Raw genomic sequence first — 24993 nt, forward strand, 5'->3', positions numbered from 1 at the left:
TAACTTGTAAATAAATTAAGTAGTTAAATGCATTTCAAATGGAAGGTTTCAATCTATTGCAGTTGGGACAAAACAAACTCTGAGCTCTTAGTAACTTCCAAGATAAATTCTGGTATGTATCATTTGAGGAAACAGTTTTTCTCCTCCTAAAATTGGCATTATTTCTTTCAAGTATCCCCCTATATTTATCTATTTGTAAGTATATTGGGGTCGAATTTATATATAGTAAAATTCAGCCTTTTAAGTCTAGTTTTCTAAGTGTGGACAGATGGACGTAGTCATATGACCACCACCACAAGCAAGATAGGGAATGTTTTCATTATTACAAATTCCTTCATGCCCCTTTGAGGGCAATCCCCTACTTCCTCCTCAGCCTCTGGCAGCCACTGATCTGATTTCTGTCCCCATAGTTTTGCGTTTGCCAGAATGTCATATAAATGCAATTGTATGGTGTGGTATGCAGCCTTTTGTGACTTACTTTCACTTAGCCTGATGCTTTTGAGATTCGTCCATGTTATTGCATGTGTATCAAGAGTTTGTTCTTTCTTATTGCTGGATTGCTGGGTAGTAGTTCACCATATAAATGTACTACAATTTGTTTATCTGTTCACCAGGTGATGGACATTTGGATTGTTCCCAGAGTTTGATGATTGTGATTAAGCTGCTGTAAAGATTTGTGCACAGGTCTTTGTGTAGACATATGCTTTCCTTTCTCTAAAGTAAATAGCTAGGAAGGGGATTGCTGATTCATGTGAGAAGAAACTGCCAAACTGTTTTCCAGATAGGCTATACCATTTTGCATTCCCACTGGCAATATATTGGAGTTCCAGTTGCAGCAATTCCTTCTCAGCACTTGGTATTTTCCTTTTTTCTTTTAGCCATTTATGTCAGTGCATAGTGGTGTTTCATTGTGGTTTTAATTTGCAATTCCCTGATAGCTAATGATGTTGAACATCTTTTCATGTGCTCATTTGCCATCTGCATTGCTTTTGAGGGAAGTGACATTTCAAACCTTTTACCTAATTTATTGGCTTTTTTTTTAACGTTCTTTATATATTCTGGATACAAGTCATTGATCAGATATGTAATCAGTAAATAGTTTTTCTCTCCATCTGTGACTTTTTTATTTTAACAGTGCCTTTTGAAGAGCAGAAACTTTTGATTATGAAGGCCAGTTTATTAATCTTTCGTTTACAATTTGTGGGGGGTTTTTTGTTCTACCTAAAGAATATTTGCCTAACCCAAGATCTCAAAGATTTTTGCCTCTCCTTTGCCTGCTTTTTTTTTAAATTTATTTTTTATTGAGGTTATGATAGTTTACACCATTGTAAAATTTCAGTTGTACATTATTGTCAGTCACTATATAGGTGCGCCCCTTCACCCTTTGTGCCCACCTCCAACCTCCCTTCCCCCTGGTAACTACTAAATAGTTCTCTTTGTTCAGGTGTTTGTTTATCTTCCACATATGAGTAAAATCATACGCTGTTTATCTTTCTCTGTGGGGCTTATTTCGCTTAACGTAATACCCTCAAGGTCCATCCATGTTGTTGCGAATGGGACGATTTTGTCTTTTTTATGGCTGAGTAGTATTCCGTTGTGTATATATAATATATATATATATACACACACCATATCTTCTTTATGCAGTCATCAGTCGATGGGCACTTGAGTTGCTTCTACATCTTGCCAGTTATGAATAGTGCTGCAGTGAATACAGGGGTGCATAAGTCTCTTTGAATTGTTGATTTCAAGTTCTTTGGATAGATAACCAGTAGTGGGGTGGCTGGGTCATTTAGTATTTCAATTTTTAGTTTTTTGAGAAATCTCCATACAGTTTTCCATAGTGGGTGCACCAGTTTGCATTCCCACCAGCAGTATATGAGGGTTGCCTTTTCTACACAACCTCCAACATTTGTTAATTTTTGTCTTGGTTATTTTAGCCATTCTAATGGGTGTAAGGTGGTATCTTAGTGTAGTTTTGATTTGCATTTCCCTGTTGATTAGTGATGTTGAGCATCTTTTCATGTGCCTATTGGCCATCTGTATATATATCTTCTTTGGAGAAATGTCTGTTCATATCCTCTGCTCTTTTTTTTCTTTTAAGTAAGGCTGTCTCTTTTCTTTTCTTTTTTAAAGATTGGCCCCCAGTTAACATCTGTTGCCAATCTTTTTTTTTCTTTTCTTCTTCTCCCCCAACCCCCCCAGTACATAGTTGTATATTCTAGTTGTAGGTCTTTCTAGTTCTGCTGTGTGGGATGCCACCTCAGCATGGCTTGATGAACGGTGCTAGGTCTGCACCCAGGAGCTGAACTAGTGAAACCCTGGGCTGCTGAAGCAGAATGCATGAACTTAACCACTCGGCCACGGGACTGGCCTCTGCCCATTTTTTGATTAGGTTGTTTGATTTTTTGTTGTTGAGTTGTGAGAGTTCTTTATATAGTATGGAGATTAACCCCTGTTGGATAAATGATTTGCAAATATTTTTTCCCAGTTGGTGGGTTGTCTTTTTGTTTTGATCCTGGTTTCCTTTGCCTTGCAGAAGCTCTTTAGTCTGATGAATTCCCACTTGTTTATTGTTTCTTTTGTTTTCCTTGTCCAAGTAGACATGGAATTCAAAAAGATCCCTTTAAGACTAGTGTCAAAGAGTGTACTGCCTATATTTTCTTCTAGAAGTTTTATGGTTTCAGGTCTTACCTTCGAGTCTTTGATCCATTTTGAGTTTATTTTTGTGTACGGCATAAGATAATGGTCTACTTTCATTCTTTTACATATGGCTGTCCAGTTTTCCCAACACCATTTATTGAAGAGACTTTCCTTTCCCCATTGTATGTTCTTAGCTCCTTTGTTGAAGATTAGCTGTCTGTAGATGTGTGGTTTTATTTCTGGGCTTTCAATTCTGTCCTATTGATCTGTGTGTCTGTTTTTGTACCAGTACCACGCTGTTATGATTACTATGGCTTTGTAGTACATTTTGAAGTCAGGACTTGTATGCCTCCAGCTTTGTTCTCTTTTCCCAGGATTGCTTTAGCTTTGCCTGCCTTTTTCCCTAGACCTCCTGCTTCCTCCATACCCGTCTCCTCTCAAACACACACACCCCTACTGCATTTCACTTTCAATTTTAGAATCTAATTGTGCCACCTTGGAAAAATTAAATAGGAGTGGATGCAAAGTTATAAAGATTTACATTTAAGTATTCTGGGCTATAAACATTAAAAAAAATCAGATTTTAGAGAACATAAAACCACATTTGAATTCCAGATATTGCACTAGAAGTCAGACTGTTTGTTTTGCCAGTGGACAAAAGAGGAAGCCTTTCACGTGAAGTACCTCGAAATATAAATTTATATATATTTGGCTTCTCTGGAGAGAACTATTGTTCATGACACTGTGCACTATAATGCTCTTAGTTTTCCCTTCACCCGAGTTACCCTAGTTATTAGTAATTGGTCACCACATGTGACACAATATCAGATACTGAGGAAATATGATTTTGAGGCAAGAACATGACAGTAGTATCCCCAGAGAAATGAGCAGAAATAATATTTTAGATTTATAAGTATCACTTAGTATTTTTTGGGGGGGGGCTGCTTTTCAGGTTGCTGTCTAGCAGCCTTGTGAAGGAGGCAAGAACTAGTATATCTTTTTCATAAACTCTCTGGCCTGTCCTGAATTATTCAGGTAAATTTATCTCTGTTGCCTGCCATGGAACGTGCCGTATAAAGTTGCCCTTTATGTATCTGCTATATTGCCCATCAGCCTGGTTCTTCAGAGCATCTGCTCACATGCCTTCAGCATGGGGTGTGTGTGCGAGGTATGTGTTTCCTCCATCCACCTCATCTGAATGCACTTGACTTGTCTCTCTCCTGATCAGCAGTGACACAGGCCTTTGAGCCTGAGTGTTGACTACTTAGTGGGCTGACTCCATGCCTCTCTGAGGTCCCTTAGACTGCTCCAGAGCTCCCTCAGATGACTTCCTTATTTGCCAGAATTGTTTCTAGTTGAACTATCCCAAATGACTACAAATTTGGTGACAGTTCCTCCACTCATTTTTTCAATTGTAACAGATTTGGGGGGAGTGGGGAAGCTGGGAAATGGAAAATAAAGATCAGGGAAACCTATAGAATTTCTGTCAGAGCCAAGACAAGGTCTCAGATCTTATGATACCTTTTCTTTTTCATTATACTTTCCGTAAGTCTGTTTCTGAATGGCTGGTAACTGTAGCATTTTAGAATGGGATTCAGTAGGACAGAGAGACAAGAATTAACCCAATAAACTGCTATAGTACAGGCTATTAGGAGAACTCTTATTAATCCTTGGGCTGTGGGAACTGAATGTGAGTGGTTGAAATGGACTGGGAATCACTGGATTCTTAAGCCCCATGTATTTGATGATAGGAAATAGTAGCTCACTGTTGTTTTAATTTGCATTTTCCTGATTATGATGAATTGAGCACTTTTCCACGTTTATTGGCTATTAGGGTTCCTTTTACGTGTTTTACAAGTATTTTTCTAAGTCTGATTTATAAACTTATTCTTCATAGTAAAGTTTCATATGCATCTTAAATTAATCTTACAATTCAATTTCCAGGTTCTGAATTTTTAACTTAATCTTTTTTCTTTTTTTCTCTATAGGTTATGAACGTGATTTCTGATGAAACTGGATTGGAATAATTTTCATGATCTTTGTATATTTATATATATATATATATTTTAAAATTTTGCATTTGACTTAAAGTGCCATGAGAAAATTTGCATATTGCAAGGTGGTCTTAGCCACCTCCTTGATTTGGGTACTCTTGGATATGTTCCTGCTGCTTTACTTCAGTGAATGCAACAAATGTGATGAAAAAAAGGAGAGAGGGCTTCCTGCTGGGGATGGTGAGTGACATTTCATAGTAATACACCTGTTTTGATAAATATGTCACTGGTTTTTACTAACTAATTTGGATACTATAAAATTTTAACACTTTTAGATTAATAATATCTGGCTTCCTATATATGATCATATTTCCAACAATTCTCCAGTGGGTTCTTCCAACAGTTAAAAGTATTAAAGTATCATGCATAGAATTGCTAAATTCAATTTTTGTGTTCAATGTTAAATGTAGTTAGTTTTCTGGAAGTTATGTTACCAAATAATGTAGGGAATCTCATAGTTGGAACTATCAAACTTGTACAGAAGATTAGTCTAATGCATTAATGCTGAGTGGAGCATTAAAATCACGTTATCAGGTATCAAAAGAGATTTCTCTTGCCTTCCTATCTCAGTCCTAACGTAAGAAGTCCTTCTAGGTAGATAGGATCTGGAGAGTTCTTTTAGTCAATGCTGTAGATAGCTCCAGTTAACACTTTTAGAGAGGGCTTTTGAAAAGATCAGGCTATGGGATAGGAGCTACAGTGAGAACATTGCAGTATTTGGTATGGAAAAGAAAGGAAACACAAATATGAAGGTCCTGGGTTAGAAGTACTGGCATTTTTGGCAGAGGACACCTGAAAAAGTCAATTTTAAGCTCCTTATGTTTCAACCAACAAACAAATGCTGCCTTTTGTTTTTTTTAACATAATGAAAATGATTTTGCATTGAAAGTCGGTAATTCAGCTGTTCTGGGCTCTAATTTCTCTGTGATTAGTTATAGAATATCTGGCTATACAGTAATTCTGTTTTTTAGGAATTATATGTAAATGATTACTGTTTTAACATGTTTTATTTGATTATATAGCCGCTTTTAATATTTTGCACTTTTTTAATGAGGGCCCCTAGTCCCCTAAAATTTATGATCTAAAAATTATTTGTATCGGTAACTTGTGCCTACTTACTGTAATTTTTGTAGATGGGATTATATAACCAGTTCTGTGTATTTCTTCTTGGGAAATTTGCCAAAAATTAAGCTCAGTTGCTAGCACTGGACTCTAGTAATACATGGGCTACCCCTAACTTTTAAATTTTCACTTTCCCCGTAAGTTTTAATAAGATATATTTTTATTCAAAGTCAGCCTATGAATTTGCTGACTTTCCTGGTTTCTTTATGGCCCTGCTGTATAGTAACAAAATGCTGCCTCCTTAACTGTTGTTAGATTTATAACTCAGTCTTCATTTAAATCAAAGGGCAGGTATTACCATTCACCAGTAAGAAACCAGGATATTCTTTTCCTTAATAGAACAGATTAACTTTCCCTTCACTCCACCTTAATTCATTGCCATTTATAGTGGGAGCTCATGGTGTTCTATCTTAAATGCAAAGGTATGAAAGTAAGAAAGACTAGGACCTGTGTTGTTTAAACTCTGACATGTGCTGGGCAATGTACTGGGTGCTGGTGATAGACAGTTCAACAACAATACTGACATAATAAGTAGCATACTAGAGATGTGCATAAGAGCAGAAAGGAAGGAATGCCTTGGGGCATCTGAGAAGGTGCAGTAAGGAAATAATGCTCAAGTTGAGTAGTATCGGGGTGAGCAGATATTTGTTAGGTTTGATGGGTGAGGGGAACACCTTCCAAGCAAGGAAAGAAGCATGTGCAAAATAAGCAAGTGAAAGAACAGAGTTGATGGGTAGGAGAATTTGAGGAAAGAACAGGGGATGGAGCTTGGGAGAGGCTATATCACAGAAAGCCTTTTATGACATGCCAAGGGTTTTGGACTGTATCCTGTAGGCAGTGGCATGCCACCGAAGGATTTTAAACAAGGGAGGAATAAGTAACCTGATGGGATCTGGACTTTCAGAAGAAAGTTTGGTGGTCATGTGGCTAGCATACTGGCAGAGAATGAGATAGCAGAGACCAATGGTGAGGCTGTTGTGAAAGATTGGAGAAGTTCTTGGGGCATACACTAAAATGACACTGAAGGAGGAGAGGAAGTATGTGAGAAGTATAGAAATAGTGAAATTTACATAATGAGGGGAGCCACTGAATGTAGGTAATAAGAGAAAGAGGGAAGTCTAAGATGACTCTTAGGTCTCCCTGTTTGGATGAATTTATATGTGATAGAGCCTCAGAGGTAGAGCAGCTTTGATGAGAAAGTGGATGGATGAGCTGGGTTTGGAATATTTAACTTTGAGGTGATAATAGAGATTTTCTGCAGTAGAGAGTGGTTGGGGTGGAGCACACAGGTGGTAGTTTGAGCCTTGTCTGTACATGAGACTGTACCAGAAGCATGTGTAGAGTTAGAAGAGACAGATCCAGTGTTGGAGAGCTTCATGGAGGGTCAGTAAAGTAAAGCAAGTCAGAGTAGAAGCCAGAGGAATGGGGTCATTGAAACCCAGGAGTGATGTTTGTTAGAGATATTACCTGAGATGAAGCTGAGGTATTTCTGATATGTTTGGTAACCCGGGTTTCTTGTGATCCTAGCAAGTGCATTTCAGTGCCAGCAGATGTGATACACCAGTGAAGTAATCAAGATATGTAGCTTATTCTTTTAGGCAGCTTTGACATGAAGACAAAGAGGTAGTACAGTACTTAAAAAAAAGGAATGGAGCTAAAGTTAGTTTTCTCCATATGTATGTATTTTTTATGTATGTTGAGGGAGAGGTTTAAAATATAAGAGAAAGAAGTAATACTTGAAAGAGCAAATTCTCAGCAGATTAGAGTATCAAAACTGTAAAAAAAGGATTATCCTTGAAGAAGATTCTCAGGTTAATATAGTTTTGAAAACTACTAGTGGAATGAGCATCAAAGAAAAGGAGTAGCTTTTATACAAAGTACAGAAGTACAAAGTAAAGGAGAAATGGTCTGGAAGTCACAACATGGAGCTATGAGATAGCGTCATTACCTCCTGAGAAAAGGAGAAAAACAGTTCTCCCAGAAAAGGTTGTGAGGTTAGTGGGCTCTTGGAGAGAGCCAGATTTGAGTTAAGTCTGGTAGATGGGGCCTCTGTGTTGAGGAGATAAGACGAGGAAGAAGTTTTGTAATGGCCTGGGAGTATCAGGGTGTTTAGTGGGACAGGCTGAGAAGGAAGTCAGCAGAGAAAGAATGAGAGAACCACTGAGCAGTAAGTCAGAAGGTGAGTAAATAGCTGAAGAGGGAGAGGGTTCGAGAGGCCCACAGACAGGGCCTTAGAGCATCTGTTTTTAAACTGTGTTCCATGTAGCCTTAAGGGATTGAAGGCAAAGAGGGGGGAAACGAGTTGGGGAAGGGGGACAGTTGATACTAAGCAAGAACAGTTTGAAAAATCTTCTCTGTTGTGACATTTCAGTGCAGTGGGAGCTGAGAAGTCCCAAGTAGCGTCAGAGCCCTGAAGTTGTTAAGGTTCTCAACAGAAGGCTGATGAAGACTTACTGTGGTGCCTCTGAAGAGATCTTTTACTAAAGTTTTTGAGAGAGGGTAGATAGATAATGACACCAAGGATGTGGACTTTCTTAGTGGAATTAGCTAGTAGACTCAGTGACCTAGAAGAATGTAGGTCTCTTTTGATAGAACACATAAGGTCTCCAGGATCTTTGTTTTCTGTGGCATTTGAAAAACCAAAACAAGACCAAAAAGCAAAAAAACAATAAGCAGATATGACACTCCAGAGTAATTGTTTTCAGTATTATAAGGATCTCATTTCTGAACATTCTTTGAACTGCTTTACAGTGCCAATTTGGTGAGATTTACCAAATTCTGTTCTTTATATTGTGGATAAGGTGTCCTATTTTTAAGTAGAATGGATTATTTTTATGATAATGCTGAAGGCCTCTTATAAGATTGTCATTGATATACTTAACAGTTTTCTAGGATTCTTACCTTTACTTATTAGTTGTCTACTTCAAGTAACAGTGGGCCAGTCTTCAGTGATTACGGAGGGTTGGTTTTGTTTGGTTTTGTTTTCCTGAGCAGTTCTCTTGCATAGTTTTATACTTATATTTTATATCCCAGGCTATCTGAGAATAGCAAAATTCTTCTGTTGCTAGAGAATTAGATTGGGCTCCTCTTGAAAAAACAAGGTTTGCGTGGGTTATGTCCTTGGAATATTTTTGCTACTCTTCTGCTTTTCAGAATTAGCTAATTTATTCAGTTTATGAGTTTGGATGTTGCATAGAATATTCAGTATTTTTACAGATGCAGTTTCAAGTAGGAATTGATCCTTTATGCCAGTGCTGTACTTGATATTCAGATCTTTAAATGCTGATTCAACTTTTCACGTGCTTATGATAGAATTATTTCAGCTGTCGAACATTAGGAAACCTTTCAGGAACATAGTTTATAGAAGAAACTTGAGATGATTAAAAACTTAAGAATATTATTACTTAAGGCTTTCAGAAACTTTATTACAAATTTTTTATGTGTTTAGAGTTTTATATACTGAACACATTACAAATAAATTGAACATAAAATTGGAAAGGAGGGTTGAAACTTAGAAGAATGTTGAGGTGGCAGAGAGTTATCAGAGAATTTTGTTATATATAATATTTTAATCTTAAAAATCAGGTAATTTTCTGTGTTTCATATCTTGCATACTTTTGTTTATAGAATACTTATTAATTTATATACCACTAAGAAAGCAAAAACATTACAGTTAGCATTATAAGCCACATCCCAATTTCAGAGATCTTAAAAATAAGGAAAAAAATATTTTGGAATAGGTGAAACATAGTGCATAAAAATGGTAAAGATGGGGCCGGCCCCTGGCCAAGTAGTTAAGTTCTCGTGCTCCACTTCAGGGACCCAGGGTTCCACTGATTTGGATCCTAGGTGCAGACATGACACCGCTCATCAGGCCATGCTGAGGTGGCATCCCACATAGCAGAACTAGAAGGACCTACAATGAGAATTTACAGCTATGTACTGGGGGGCTTTGGGGAGAAGAAGAAGAAGAAGAAAAGATTAGCAACAGATGTTAGCTCATGCACCAGTCTTTACCAAAAAAAACCCAGTAGAGTTGATAATTATGTGATTAGAAAATCATTTGGGAGAAATGATTTTAGCTGTTTATTAGCATTTTTCCCCCAAAAGGGTATCAGATAACTTTATTCTTCTTATTCTGCTTCCATGAGAAAAATACAAATTAGAAATTTGTGAGGTTTATTAAAGTACATTCAAAGGTATGTTGTGTGGTTTGTATATGTCAGTCTTATTTGGCGGCATTCAGAGTAAACCTGTAGTTTTCTTGGTAATTAAGTTTTCTAAAACAGGAATTTCCCTACATTGTCATGTAAATGAAGTTTAACTGAAGTATTTAATAAAATTGATTTCCTCTCACATAATACTTTGGAATAACTCCTTAATCACTCCCTTGTCAAAGTTGATTTGATTCTTAGAAATGATCTGCATGTAAAATTGTATGCCAAGAAAACTTTTTTTCAGTTCAGGAAATGATGATATCCAAACCCGGTTTCAGTTGCTTTCAAACAAAAATGTCACTGAACTCACTTTTAATTTACATAAAAGACTAGTAAGCAGAGTACGTGGAAAGTTAATGCTTACCATCTTTTTGGTTAGTTGCTTTTTAATACTGCAAGTGCATTAGTAAAAATATTCACTGACCGCATGCATTTTATCCTGGCCTCTTTGCCAAAGAAAATTAATTTATTAATCCATTTGATTCTTTAGGATGTTACAATTTCTAAATTAGAGTATCGTGGTGAATTCTGTAAGTCATGCAGTAGATAACTTTTGGTTAATAGGAACTTTAAATGTGGCTCTGAAATCTCATGTGTACCAGTAGGTTAAAGTATATAATATGGGCTCTATACTATTCAGATTATTAATAAGTACCACGTGATCAAATGTGTAAAATATTGCAGCAGCAGGATTGTATACATGTACAGTTTTGCCTGATTCTTTAAGATCTCAAGGCCAGAGTTTTACTTCACAATGATAAGGCAAGATTTTAACTTTCGGGTCATATAGTCTCTTATTTTATAAGCTTTATAAACTTCATTGTTTATACTTACTAGTTCTTATAGTAATAATTTCTTGAGTCCTCTTTCATGCTTCCCCAGCACCATGGAAAATTTCAAACATAAAAGTAAAGAAAATAGAAAATTGAACTCCCATATACCCATCATCTGGCTTCAGCAGTTGTGAACTCAAAGCTAGTCTGTGGCATAGATATCTCTTTCTCTTTGTCTCCTCCACTCCCCTAGTTTTGGTTGTTATTGAAGAAGAAATTGGCTTGTTTCCCTTTTCAGTTTCCCTTAGTCAGGATTTGCATCCCTTTAATGTTTTTATAGAGGTTCTGTCCTCTATATTTCCTGTGAATTGGTAGGTAGGTCCAAAGGCTTGATCAGATTCAGGATCTCCTCCACCCTCCCACACCCAACTCTGCCTGCAAAAATATTGTTATAGATGGTGTTCTGTATAACTTAATATTTTTAATTAAAAAATTGAGAAGAATGAAAATGTTTCCATTTTAACTTTTCTCCAAAGCATCATCTTATACTAAAATAAGGCACAGATAACTGAAGGATATTTATAATCACGGTCACTAGATGTCTCCCACCTACTCTTTATGTTATCTATGCCATACACAAAAAATAATTGTCACCTCCAGAACTCTGCTCCTTTCTGTTGACCCCTCAACATCCCAATCTCCAAGTCTGTTGATTGTTGTTTATTTTCAGAGACAAGTAAGTAAGTAGAATTGACTCTAAGAGTTTTATAATTTATAATTTTTAAAGTTTTAAAAGCTAATATAAGCGTTAGACTTCTGTACTTGTATCATAGTTTTTATTACACTTGTCATTGAGAATTTTTGCCGTTGAGTTTTAAAAAAATTTTGTCAACCTTTTATATTTAAAGAGCTTCCTTGCTTGGCAAACATTGGTCAGGGTTTGTTTTTAAAAACTGTATTACATGAGTTTCCTATAATTTTTAAAGTTATTTTGTAATATTTTAATGTCCCTCCTAAAGTCACAGTTTATTCTGAGAACCGGGAAAGTTATTCTACGCCATTTTTTCCTTGAGGGTTCTCAAAAATAGATTTTTATATTCTAGACAGAGTTGTTGAAGACACAGGGAATAATTTCCTGTTCTGCAGCTCTGGTGTTCGTAGGTTGCTCTGTACTACTGTCTGAAACAGTCGCCCTGCAGGTCAGCTTTACCAGCCAGTGCTGTTCTCGGGCAGCTGCAGCCTGGTGAGGAGGGACGGTTTGTCTGCTGCCTTGGAGTCTTCATTGTTGTGCAGAGATTTTTGGGGATGCCTAAAAAACAAACTGCAGGAGAATAAAACTTTGAGCTTTAAAAATAAACAAGTAATGTATAAAACAGATTTTTTTCATCCTATTCTTGTCTTCACCTCATTCTCTACTCATCCCTTTTAGGTGGGAAGTTTAACACATTTTGTTTCAAATTTAATATATCCTAGAACCTGTTTTTCTTGGAACGCTTTTTCACATCTCAAAAGCATGTAACAAGGAACAAGATTTGGGAATTGCTGATCTGGAATGTTACTCTTTTTATGTATATATTGAGAGATAACATTACTTCTGATTAGAATTATCTTTCATGATGCTCCACCTTGCATAATGCTTATTATAATGTCTACTATTATCAGTTCTAGGATTTTGTTTTGACTTACTTTGAATAGCACTTTTATTCACATATTAATTCAGCATATAGTTATAAAACTCCTATAAAACACCATGCTAAACTCCAGAGAAGGTACATGAATGAATGAAAAAAACCCAGCTAAAAAGAGATCGTAATCTGGTGGGGGGAGTCATAAAACAGGTTTGACAATCATAATGATAAGAGATAGCAATTGATTAGAGACATAGGGCCCTGATGATATGATGCGGTAGTCAGGAGTAGTAAATGATCATTATAGAGAGATTCAGAAAAACTACAGGGAAGAGGAGCCATTTTAGCTGGGCCTTGAAAGACAAATAGGGCTTCAGTATTGCAGAAATAGAAGTGGGAAGGAGTCTCCAAGGGAGGGGACCCGTGTGAGCAAAGGCACCAAAGCAGGAAAACAGGAGGTACATTTGGACAAAAGTAGTAGGTTGCAATTTGACTAAAGGATGAAGAACTGTGGAGTGGGAAGTGGAGGGCCAAGCAGGTGGTAGGTTTGGAAAGTTAGATTAAATTCCCTATTAAAGAGATTGGACTCTAGGAGACTATGGGGTTGACACAATGAAAGCTATGCTTTAGGGAGGTTAATGTGGTATCACTATTTCAGATGGGAGTGCCAAGGCTACGCAGTGATTCAGGTGAGTGGTGCAAGGTGAGGAGGTCTTGAGTCAGGACACTGGTGTGGAAGTGGAGGACAGGGGAGCCCCTAGGAGGTATTACACACTGGGAGAGGATGGCTCAGAAATGGCTCTGGTTGTTGAGGGCACAGTTTAAACTCAAATGTTATTAAACAGAAACATAAATCAATTGTTATAAAATCAATGTTAGTTAAGTTTCCTCCTTATTCTTAGTTCTAGAGCCAGTACAAAAGCCTCATGAAGGTCCTGGAGAAATGGGGAAACCAGTCGTCATTCCTAAAGAGGATCAAGAAAAGATGAAAGAGATGTTTAAAATCAATCAGTTCAATTTAATGGCGAGTGAGATGATTGCACTCAACAGATCTTTACCAGATGTTAGGTTAGAGGGGTAAGTACCTACTGTGGTCTTGATAGTATTTAATTTGAATGAAAAGTATGTTCTGAATTCCCAATAAATTGCACTTGAGTGTTGACTGTTCTTAAAGTGAGTGTTATATCACTAAGTTACTGTTTTCCCCACTTAAAAAATAATTAAATGCTGATAAAATAATACCTCAAGTTACTATGTTCATTAGGACTATATATTTTCAGTTTTGGAAAATAATTGTTTATCTTAATAGATTAGTAGGAGATTTTAAACTGCATTATTACCAAAACATTCATATAGTCAACTTTTTTAAAAAGATTCAGGTTGTGTGTAACTTAAAATAGTGAAGTATACAGTCCTAAGTGTACAGATTACTGAATTTTTACATATGTATATACCTGTCTAACCATCATCCAAGTCAATTTGTAAAACATTTCCATCACCTCTGAAAGTTCTATGTTCCTTTCCTGCAATACTCTCACCCCAGAGGCAGCCGTTGTTTTGACCTCTCTAAACATGGATGAGTTTTGTCTTTTGGGGAACTTTTTATAAATAGATCTGTATAGAATATATTCTTTTGTGTCTGTGAGATCCATATTGTTGCATATATCAGAAGTTTATTCTTTTCCATTGCAATGTGATGGTTTGTTATGTGAATATACTATAGTTTATTTACACATTGATAGACATTTGGGTTGTTTTCACTTTTTGACTTTTATGAATAAAGCTGTTGTGACATTCTTGTGCATGTCTTTTGGAGGACTTAAGCTCTCATTTCTATTTGGCATGTATTGGGGAAAGGAATAAGGTATACATTTCCATAGCTTTAGCATGTGCTGCCAAACATTTTTCAAAGATGGTTGTGTCGGTTTACACTCCTACCAGTAATGTAAGAGGCCCAGTTGCTCCATATGAAGAAGAGAATACAAGGTATCTAGACTAGAGGACATAAGGCCCAGTTAAAAGCAAGGGAACTGTACAGAAAACAGGTGGATTAAGTGAGCATATATATTCTGGCTGCTGAGACCCTCTTGCCACCTTGCCTTCTGTGACTTCCATTAATGCCAGCAGCCAGGCCTTCCCCCTCGAGGCAAGAGATTGGAGGATCTTTTTCAACAGAATTGGACTAGCCCTAGAGGAAAAAAACCTACACACGCTGACATTGGAGATTAACCAGTTTAATGGCACAGCCTGATCACCCCAATGGAAACTCAGAGTCAGTAAGCCTCACTCATATATTCAGAGCTTATAGTCAGCTTTTTGGTCTTCCGTTTTTAATAAACAGATAACCAAGGAATGCTAAATTTCACAGGAAGCCCTCAAACATGAAAAGTACAATCCAAAGCTATAAGCAACTTGGAGAAAGCAAAGACTATTTTCAAAGAGAAGAAAACTTAAAAAAGAAATAGTGATTCAAGTGAATAAGAAAGCATATTACAACCATAAAACAAGAATAGGACACTGTTCAAAAGCTAGACTGAGAGAACCAAAAAGAGCTTTTGGGAATATTAAAAAAAAACACAAAAACTCAATAGCAGGTTGGGAGGAAATCTTTCATGAAAATGGACCAAAGAGATTTACAATAGTAAATGCATATGAAAGTCATGTGACAGTCAAGGAGGAACCAGTATTTGATTAATAGGAGTCTCAAAGAGAACAACAAAAAAAGCAAGGAGTGGGGAGAAGGGAAGAGGAGAAAATTTATCCACAAAGTTTTCCAGAACTGGACTATACAGGTTTGGATTGAAAGAGGCTACCAAGTTGTCAGGACATAGATGAAAATAGACTGCACTTCCAAGGCATCATGAATTTCAGAACACTGGGGATCCTTCCCCCCAAAAGCCCTCTTATAGGTTTCTCTGGAGAAGAAAGCAGGTCACAATTGAAGGATTATTAACCAGAATGTCTTCAAACTTCTCAGCAGCAACGCTGGAAGCAAAGGAGCAAAATTCTAAAGGAAAATAATTTGCAACCAAAATTCTGTATCCATCTAAACTCACAATTGAAGGCACGGGTTAAATAAGGACATTTTTGGCAATACGAGTTCTCAAAACATTGAACTGTCACACGTCCTTTCTTGAGAAGTTGCTGGATTGTGCTCTCCACCAAATGAGGACTTAAGCCAAGCAAATGAAGGACACAGGATGTAGCAGACAGGAGATCCGACATGTGAGAGATGATGGGAATCTCCGGAAGAGGGTGAAGGGACAGCCCTGGATGAGAGTTGTGCAGGCAGAGAAGCACCAACCAAGACAGGAGCAGGTCAGAAAATGCACAGTAGGAGACACTTCAGGAAGATGTCGTTGAAGTCATAACCTGATAGAGCTGAACGTTTTCAGAAGAAATTTAGACAATTGGTGGAGAGTTTGAGATTGAATTAGTAATAAGTACACAGAAAACCACTGCAAGAAAAAAAAATTAAGTAGTCATTAGCTCCAGGGAAAACTTTAAAAAGTTGTTCAGAGAAAGCAAAAGTAATTATAGTTTACTACATAGCACAACTCTGAATAAGTCATAATAAAGTAACCATTGAATATTGTGCACATAAAAATTAAACGGGATGGAGAGTATCTGTTCATACAGCAAATTGGTTAAATGGAGATCAGTCAAGACAGACTTCATTGTAATCTTAGGTTTTCATGAACTGTATACTTTCTTGAACAATTTAAGAAGTATTGAAGAAAGCTAGATTCTTCAGAGAAGTCTACAGTTAAAATTCTAATGATGTTCGTGTTAGAAAGAACCTTAACTATTACTGTTTCTAGTAGAGTTATTTTTGTAATTTTAGTAATTTCCTAAGTACATCACCTCTCTCAACACACTTTATTGTGTTGATGTTTTTTAATGTTTTGCATGGTTCTTTAAGATACTTTTGTTAATGAGTAGCTTCCAAGTGTATCATAAGTCACCAGTATTTGGACAGTGAACAACTTCATGATAAATGGTGTGATACATATGCTTGTGCGCTGCATTTTGGGCTTGCTGAGGAATCCTGCTTCAAGCAAGCCATATGTAGTCCTCTGGTTAGCCACTGGGTCTTTGTGGGACAGAGCTGCTTAGAGGGTCACATAAAGTCACTACTACTACTGGCTAGCCTTTTTATACCTTCTTGCTCTGTCTCTGTGCTGGTATCCTTTTTTAAAAGAAAGTTTAAGAAACCTTTTTATTATGGAAAATTTCAGATATATACAAAAATAGAGATAATAGTATAATCAACCCTCATGTATTCATCACCTTGCTTCAACAATTCTTAATAGTCCTTAATGGTTTTATCCTCTAAGACGTCCCCCAACAGTCTGTCTCCTGGTATTTATACCTCTGTAGTCTCTTCCTCTGTTGTGCTAGAATTGGGCTCTATGAGCAGTAGAACACAGTACAAATGATGGACTGTCACTTTCAGGGTTGGGTTATAAAATACACTGTGGTTTCCAATTTGGTCTTTCCCTCTCACTTGGATCAGTGGAGTAGATCTCACAGAAGTGGCCCTATGGAGAAGCCCACATGGTTTGTGGCTTTTTGTGATCACCCAGATCAGTGAGATTAGAAGCAGATCCCCCAGCCCCAGGCAAAGACATATTTGCAAATATTATAATATGTATCTCTGAAAGATAAGGACTCATATAAAAAAGAAAAATCATGATACCATTTTCATACCTAAAAATATATTAATAGGGGCTAGCCCTGTGGCCTACTGATTAAAGTTCCATGTGCTCCACTTAGGCAGCCTGGGTTTGCGGGTTCAGATTCTGGGCACAGGCCTACACCACTTGTCAGATATGCTGTGGTGGCAACCCACATACAAAATAAAGATTGGCATAGATGTTAGCTGAGGGCTAATTTTCCTCAAGCAAATAAAGAGGAAGATTGGCAGCAGATGTTAGCTCAGGGCGAATCTTCATCAGCAAAACAAATATATATGTTAATAGTGATTCCTTAATAACATGAACTACCCAGTTAGTATTCAAGTTTCTGTAGTTATGTCATATATTTTTCTTTTTTTTTCTTTTTTTTAAGACAGAGTCTGTTTTGGTGTTTTTTTAAAGATTTTATTTTTCCTTTTTCTCCCAAAGCCTCCTGGTACATAGTTGTGTACTTTTAGTTGTGGTTCCTTCTAGTTGTGTATTTTTCTTTTTTTATAGTGTTTGTATTAGGATCCAAATAAGGGCCACACATTGCAACTGGTGGATACCAGTCTCTTTTAGTTTGTACATTCCCTCTCCATCTTCTTTTTTCCCTTACAGTTTATTATTTGAAGACCAGGTAGAATGTCTTATATCTTTCCTCAGCCTGTATTTTGCTGACTGTATCATTGTGGTATCGTTGATTGTGTTTCTCTGTTCTGTTTCTTTCCTGTGGGTTGGTAGGTTAAAGGCACTTTGTACCAGTATTCTTGAAATCAAGTAAATTGTGTGCTTGTGGTAGTAAAGGTGTGAAATCTGGTCAGTCGTGTGCGTCATCATTGGATAGGTCTGTTATATGTCCCGTCTGTCTGTCTTCTCATACTGGAACTCCCGTTAGCCAGGCTTTGAACTGCTTGCATTGATTCTCTTAGTCTCTTATGTTTTTCTGCTTTCTTGTCTTTTTGTTCTACTTGCAGGGAGAAATCCTAGACTACCTTTCAGCTATTCTCTTTTAATTAAATTTTTTATTACTGAGTCTTTGTCATTGTGTTCTGACTTTTTAAAAACATAGACACAAAACCCTGCAATTTACCTTCTTTATACATGTAAATATTTGTGAGATATTTAATATAAGAGTAGCATTTTAATGTTTCTAGTTTTTAAAGTAATTTTAACTTCACTTTAAAAAAGAAAAATCAGTCCCATGAGGCAGGCTGCTGTTATACTGCCTCAGAGAGATGGCCATAGCCCAGGACAATTGAATCAGGTTTGAATACAGGTCCTCTGACTCTTAGTTCCCTTCTTTCTCTACCTAATTGCTGAAAGTTATTTTTTTCTCATTTTCTTAAGTATTCCCCCCCTTTTTTTTTGTAAGGAAGATTGGCCCTGAGCTACTATCTGTTGCCAATCTTCTTCCTTTTGCTTGAGACAGATTGTCACAGAGCTAACATCTGTGCCAGTCTTCCTCTACTTTATGTGGGGTGCTGCCACAGCATGGCTTGACAGGCAGTGCTAGGTCTGCGCCTGGGATCCAGACCTGCGAACCCCGGGTTGCAGAAGCAGAGCACTTGAACTTAACCACTATGCCACCAGGCCAGCTCCTCTTAACTATTCCTTTTATTGATAGATTAAATTCTGAAACATTAAAATCATATATTTAGTAGAATTCTATTTATTTTCTCATATCAGATAAGCTTCTCTAGATGATTTTGATGAACTCATGGAAGTTGCTCTGCTTATAGTTTTTGAGACTCATGGTTTTATATTTTTCATGGGCTTTTAGTAACTTTGATGTTATTCTGTAAATAGTAATTGGTAGTTCTAAGACTAATATGTACTTTTTTCAATTAGATAAAATTTTGTAAACAAAATATTCTAACATAAATATTACTTTTTTTGTATTTATCTTTTTATGGTTTGGGTTTTACTTCCTTCATGAAATATAAATTTTTCTGTTATATAAATTTAGTGAATTTTCTGATCGTTTTGTTTTCTTCATTGCATCAAAGACATGATAATTTGTAGTTTAAAAACATGCTTTAAAATATTTATCTTGAAGTATTTTTTATTTTGCATTTTCCATCTTATACTAGTGATTTCTCAAAATTTTTTCCCTTGAAAATGTAGCCTTCTCTTTCCTTGTTTTAGCCATTAATATTTTGAACAAAATGGTCTAAACATTCAGAATGCTATAGGAGATAACAAACCTTTGTACCAACCACCAGCTTTATTGAATCTTAATAAGTTGCCATAATTTCTTTGTATTTTGTTTTTAGCAATTAAATTTTACAGCTGCAGTTGAAGCCATTTGTCTACCCCTCCCCAGTCTGTTCCACTCCTCTTTAACCATAGGTCTGACTTTTGCATTTAAAACTGTGCATGTTTTAAAAGTACTTCGTCAGATCTATGTATATAAATGATATATAGTATAGTGTCATATTTTCAACTTAACAAATGCTGGTATTGCATATGCACATATCCTTCTTCAACTTGTTAAAATTTTTTTTTGTTCAAGTGTTGATTTTGAGATTTATCCATGTCAATACATGTAATTCTAGGTCATTCATTTTAACTGCTTTGTAAAAGTACATTGTATGAATATACCATAATTTATCTATTGTTCTTTTACTTTATATGTATATATTTTATAGTTACAAAGTGTCTGTAAACATGCTTTTTAAACAAACATATTCTTTTGTACAGATGTAACAGTTTTCTGTAGAACAGTGCTTTTCAAATTGCAGGTCATGACACTTTAGTCAAATGACTCATGAAATCAATTTAGTGAGTACCTATCAGCATTTGAATTAGTGAAATAGAATAGAAGATATCAAAGTATGTCTTATGTAGTAAAAGGGTTTTGTTTGTTTCTTTTTTGTTCTTTGTTTTTTTATTTTTTTTGGTGAGGAAGAATGGCCCTGGGCTAACATCAGTTGCCAATCTTCCTCTTTTTGCTTAAGGAAGATTGTCCCTGAGCTAACACCTGTGCCAGTCTTCCTCTATTTTATATGTGAGATGCCGCCACAGCATAGCTTGATGAGCAGTGTGTAGGTCCATACCTAAGATCTGAACCTGCATACCCCAGGCTGCCGAAGCAGAGTGCACAAACTTAAGCACTATGCTACTGGGTCAGCCCCATAAAAGTATTTTTTTCATTAATCATTGATTCAGTATGTATGTGCTAGATTAACATAAAATATATTTGTTACCATGGGTTATGGTAAAAAATGTATGACCATAGATGCGAAATTATTACTCTGAGAGATATGTGCTTTTTAAAATTTCATTCAGTTTTTTAAAAAATTGCTCCCACAGTGGTTTTACCAATTTATACTCTCCAGCTACAGTGGATGAGAGACTACATTTCCCTGCATATTCATGCAGAGAATAATAGGGGCACAAGTGAGCTATAATAGTGTCATGGACTAGCCTGGCACAGGTGAAGAAGTTTTCAAATTCTGATTTCCTTTTTAAGATGGAGCCATCAGAATGCTGATGGGTTGGATGTGGAGTAAAAGAGAAAAGGAGGAGTTAAGAATTCAGGCCTGTGCAGCTCTCTGAATAATAGTGATACTTGCCAAGATGGAAAGAAGAGGAAAGTAGAAATACGGGGATAGAAATCAAGATTTCTTAGCACATATTTATAAAATCCTGGAGGCCAAGGGAGAGGTTGAAGCTGGAGTCAACAAGGGACAAGAGAATTTAAAGACATGAGGCTGGTGAGACAGCCTTGGGAGTGAAGGAGATGAAAAAGAGGTTAGGTGACTGACATTCCAGCCTTTGGAGATTGAGAAGAGGAGGAAGATCTAGCACGAAGCTGAGAAAAAGTGAAGTAAGAGGGAAAAAGTGTAGAGTGCCTAAGAAGCCAAGCAAATGTTTCAAGAAGGAAGAGGTCATCTATGTTAAACATTAGTGATAGGAAAGTAAAGTGAGGTCTCTAAATTGACCAGTGGATTTCAGTGTGCGGAGGTTGTTGGAACTTGGACAAAATTGTTTCTGTGGAGTGATAGGAATGAGACCTTGACTTGAAAGTGGAAGTCTTCTCCATTCTTTTTATAATGGTGGCCTTGGTGACCTGGACCAACTCTGAGTGGAGGACACCTAGAGAGCTATAAAAAATATAAAAATTATCTGCTTGAAAACATCCAGAAGTTAAATGGCAGTAAAGAATTACAGAGCCAAAATATGGGAGAAGATGGAAACCCAGAGAAATAAGCCTAGCATTTAGAGGCTACTTTTTACCCAGAGGCATCTGCTGAATCCAGAAGGTGTATCCTAAGAAACTAAATAGTGCTTTAGACTTCCCTTTGGTTCTAGGGTGTAAAAACTGGAGCCCAGAGGCCGGCCCTGTGGCCTAGTGGTTAAAGTTCTGCGCATTCCGCTCTGGCAGACCAGGTCTACAGGTTCAGATCTCAGGTGCAGACCTACTCCACTCATCAGCCATGTTGTGGTGGTGACCCACATACAAAATAGAGGAAGACTGGGACAGATGTTAGCTCAGGGCTAATCTTCCTCAAGCAAAAAAAAAGAAAGAGCAAGGTTGGCCCCAGATGTTAGCTCGAGGTGAATCTTCCTCACCAAAAAAAAACCAAACTGGAGTCCAGAGCCTACTGTGTGTGTGTGTGTGTGTTTAATAGTAGAATCTGATAGCCCCTTCATGCGTGCTTTAAGGTTAGCTCCTAGAAGTAATGATGAAACTGAAGTAGATCAGCTCTTACAGGGACTGAAGCCCAACATCAGACCATCTCAATGCATGAAACTGAATTAAGGTGATTAGGGTTATGAGTGCTTCAGAGCTCCCCTAGAAGCAAATGTAAATCCTCTCTGAAGGAAGATCTTAGGCCTCAAATTTTTTTTAATGGTGTTTCATACACACTCTCTGGCTTGCAGTCAAAAAAGAGCAGACACATGAGGAAACAAGAAACATGAAAAAACCCCGAAAATGATAGACAATGGAAATAGACCAAAAAGGATTCCAGATAATGGTGTTATCAGACACAGACTTTAAAATGATTGTACATAATATTAGTGTGTTTGGGGAAATTAAAAACAAGATTGAGAATTTCAGCAGAGAACTGAACCTATTAGACAGTAACCAAATGGAAATTCTAGAACTGGAGAAGTACAATAATAAAAATTAAAAACACAAAGGATGGGTTTAATAGCAGATTAGATATAGCTGAAGAGAGAATTAGTGAATTGAATTATAGATCAGAAGTAAATATCCAGAATGAAGCATAGAGAGTTAGAAGGATGGAAAATAAAAGATCATAAGAGATACAGGAGATACAATGAACGTCTAAAACTATCAGCAAAATTGTAGTCACAAATTGAGAAAGAAAATAGAGCAGTAGCAATATTCGAAAGTATAATGGCTGAGAATTTTCCAAAACCAATGAAAGTCATTAAGGCACAGAATCAGTAAGTCTGATGAACCTTGAGCAGGATACCTGCCACATCATACCTGGGCATATCATAATAAAACCATTGCAAACCAAAGCTAGAGGGAAAAAAAAACAAACCAAAGGGAGAAAAAAGATAAAGATTACTTTCAAAGATACAATAGGAAGTCTGAAAGTTGACTTCTCGCGCGCGAGAGAGAGAAAGCCAAAAGATAATGGAATGATATCTTTTAAAAGCTGAGAGATAACTATGAGCCTAAAATTCTATACCCAGCAAAAATGTCCTTCAAAGATAAAAAATGTTAAGATAAAAACTGAGGTAATTCGTTACCCACACTAAAAAATACTAATGGGTATTCTCTAGGCAGAAAGAAAATGATCAAATAGTAGAAATGAAGGAAGAGCAATAGAAATGGTAAATATTTAGATCAATTAATGTCAACTATGTAAAACAACAGTAATATCTTATGGGATATAAAATATCTATAAAATTAAGACACAGAACAAAGCATTTTCTTTGGGTGGGGGGATGGAGTTAGACACTTGGAAGCTTTTTTTGTGTTGCTAAGAAGTGGGTAAAAATACCAGTTAGTGTTAGACTTTAATAAATCAAGGATGGATGTTGCAGTCTTTAAGGTAAACACCAGAAGAAAGTGAACATTAATAGAGTGGGGAAAGTGAAAATGAAAAAAAAATCCAAACTAAGGAAGGAAAGGAGAGAAAAAGACAAATATTTCTGTTTATGTAAGATGGTAGATTTAAACTGAAATATATCAATAATTATATTAAATGGATTAAAGGTTTTGCTTAAAAGACAAAGATTGCTAGATTGGATAAGAAAAAAAATGTACTGTTATGAGATGCAGACAGAAAAAAATAAGGATATAGGAATATTTAGGGTAAAAGAATAGAACAAAAGAACCAGTGATGGCCTAGCTGTTAAAGTTCAGCACACTCTGCTTCTGGCAGTCTGGGTTTGGTTCCTGGGTGCAGAACCACACCACTTGTCTGTCAGCAGCCATGCTGTGGTGGTGGCTTACAAAGAAGAACCAGAAGAACTTATAATTATACACAACTATGTACTGGGGCTTTGTGGGGAGCAGGGAGGAAAAAAGGAGGAAGACTGGCAATAGATGTTAGCTTAGGACGAATTTTCCCCTGCAAAAAAAAAAAAAAAGAAAAAAATCCAAGAATTAAACAAAATATACCTGACCTATTTTACTTTCAGGTAAGGACTTCAAGGTAAAAAGCATATTTGAAAATCATCATTTAAATTTACTACATCAACAGAAAAAAGGAGATAAGTTATGTGATGATTTCAGTAGATACAGAGAAGGGATTTGATAAAATTTTGCCACTGGTCATGATAACAACTCTTAGCAAATCAGGACCAGAAAAGAACTTATTTAATCTGGTAAAAAGTATCTACAAAAGAACAAAACAAACTCTATATTTAATAATTTTGAAAGCTTTCCCTTTGAGATCTGGAACACGATCCAGATGCCTATTATCACTACTTCTATTCACTGTCATACTGGACGTCTTAGCCAGAGTAAGGAGGCAAGAAAAAGAAATAATATTATATGGATTGGAAAGGAAGAATTAAAACTTATTTGCAGTTGATGTGATTGTGTATAATGAAAATCCAAAAGAATTACAGATAAAGGTTTAGAATCAATAAAGTTTAGCAAGGTTTATGGTTTTAAGTTAAATATTTCTAAGAAAGATCAATTATATTTCTATATTTTGGTTTTCTTAAAAAAGTTAGAAAATAAAAATTTTTTAAATATCACTTAAAATGCAATCAGAAAATATCAAATATAAGAAACCCTCTTCAAAGAAAATTCTAAAACAGTGAGAGATGTTAAAGACCTAAATAAATAGAGAATGGGTAGACAGCTCAAAATTATAAAAATGTTGGTTCCCTCCAAATTGATTTATAGATTTAATGCATTCACCACCAGCTGTGTTTGTGTGTGTGTATGTGTGTATAATTTGACAAATTGATTCTCAAATGTAACTGGAAATGCAAAGACCTAGCACAGCCAGGCATTCTTGTAGAAGAATAAGGTTGGAGGATTTGTAGAGACAGTTACCAAGATTTCGTAGAAAACTATAGTAATTAAAATAGTGTAAGATTGTTGCAAGAATAGACAAACAGATCAGTGAAACAAAATAGAGAGTTGGTAACCAGTCCCGTACTACTTGAGCACTTGGTTTAGGACAAAAGTGGCACTGCACAGCAGTAGGAGAAGGATGATCTACAGGAGCAGGTAAACAGTACTGGGTCAACCTGACAGAATTAAGGACAAAACTGAAACTGACCTGTAACTCACACCACCTAGAAAAATCAGTTTCATGTGTATTACAGATATAAATAATGAAGACAAAGCAATAAAGCTTCTAGAAGATCACATCGAAGAATGTTTTTATGATCTTTGGGTAGGAAAAAATTTCTTAAACAGGACACACAAAGCA

The 24993-nt window shown here is 36.4% G+C and overlaps 1 protein-coding gene across 3 annotated transcripts in view; it reads left to right on the forward strand.

Moving 5' to 3' along the window:
• GALNT1 (polypeptide N-acetylgalactosaminyltransferase 1) overlaps window positions 1-24993 on the forward strand; it is a 135517-nt gene that overhangs the window by 56767 nt on the left and 53757 nt on the right. For all 3 annotated transcript variants that reach the window (XM_070220914.1, XM_070220913.1, XM_001496769.6), the window contains 2 exons: window positions 4632-4877; window positions 13340-13514. In XM_070220914.1, coding sequence (XP_070077015.1) covers window positions 4739-4877; window positions 13340-13514 — 314 coding nt within the window. In that variant the 5' untranslated portion in view covers window positions 4632-4738. The remainder of the gene's footprint in view (window positions 1-4631; window positions 4878-13339; window positions 13515-24993) is intronic.

The sequence above is a fragment of the Equus caballus genome, chromosome 8 (genome assembly GCF_041296265.1).
Source record: "Equus caballus isolate H_3958 breed thoroughbred chromosome 8, TB-T2T, whole genome shotgun sequence".
Taxonomy (NCBI): domain Eukaryota; kingdom Metazoa; phylum Chordata; class Mammalia; order Perissodactyla; family Equidae; genus Equus; species Equus caballus.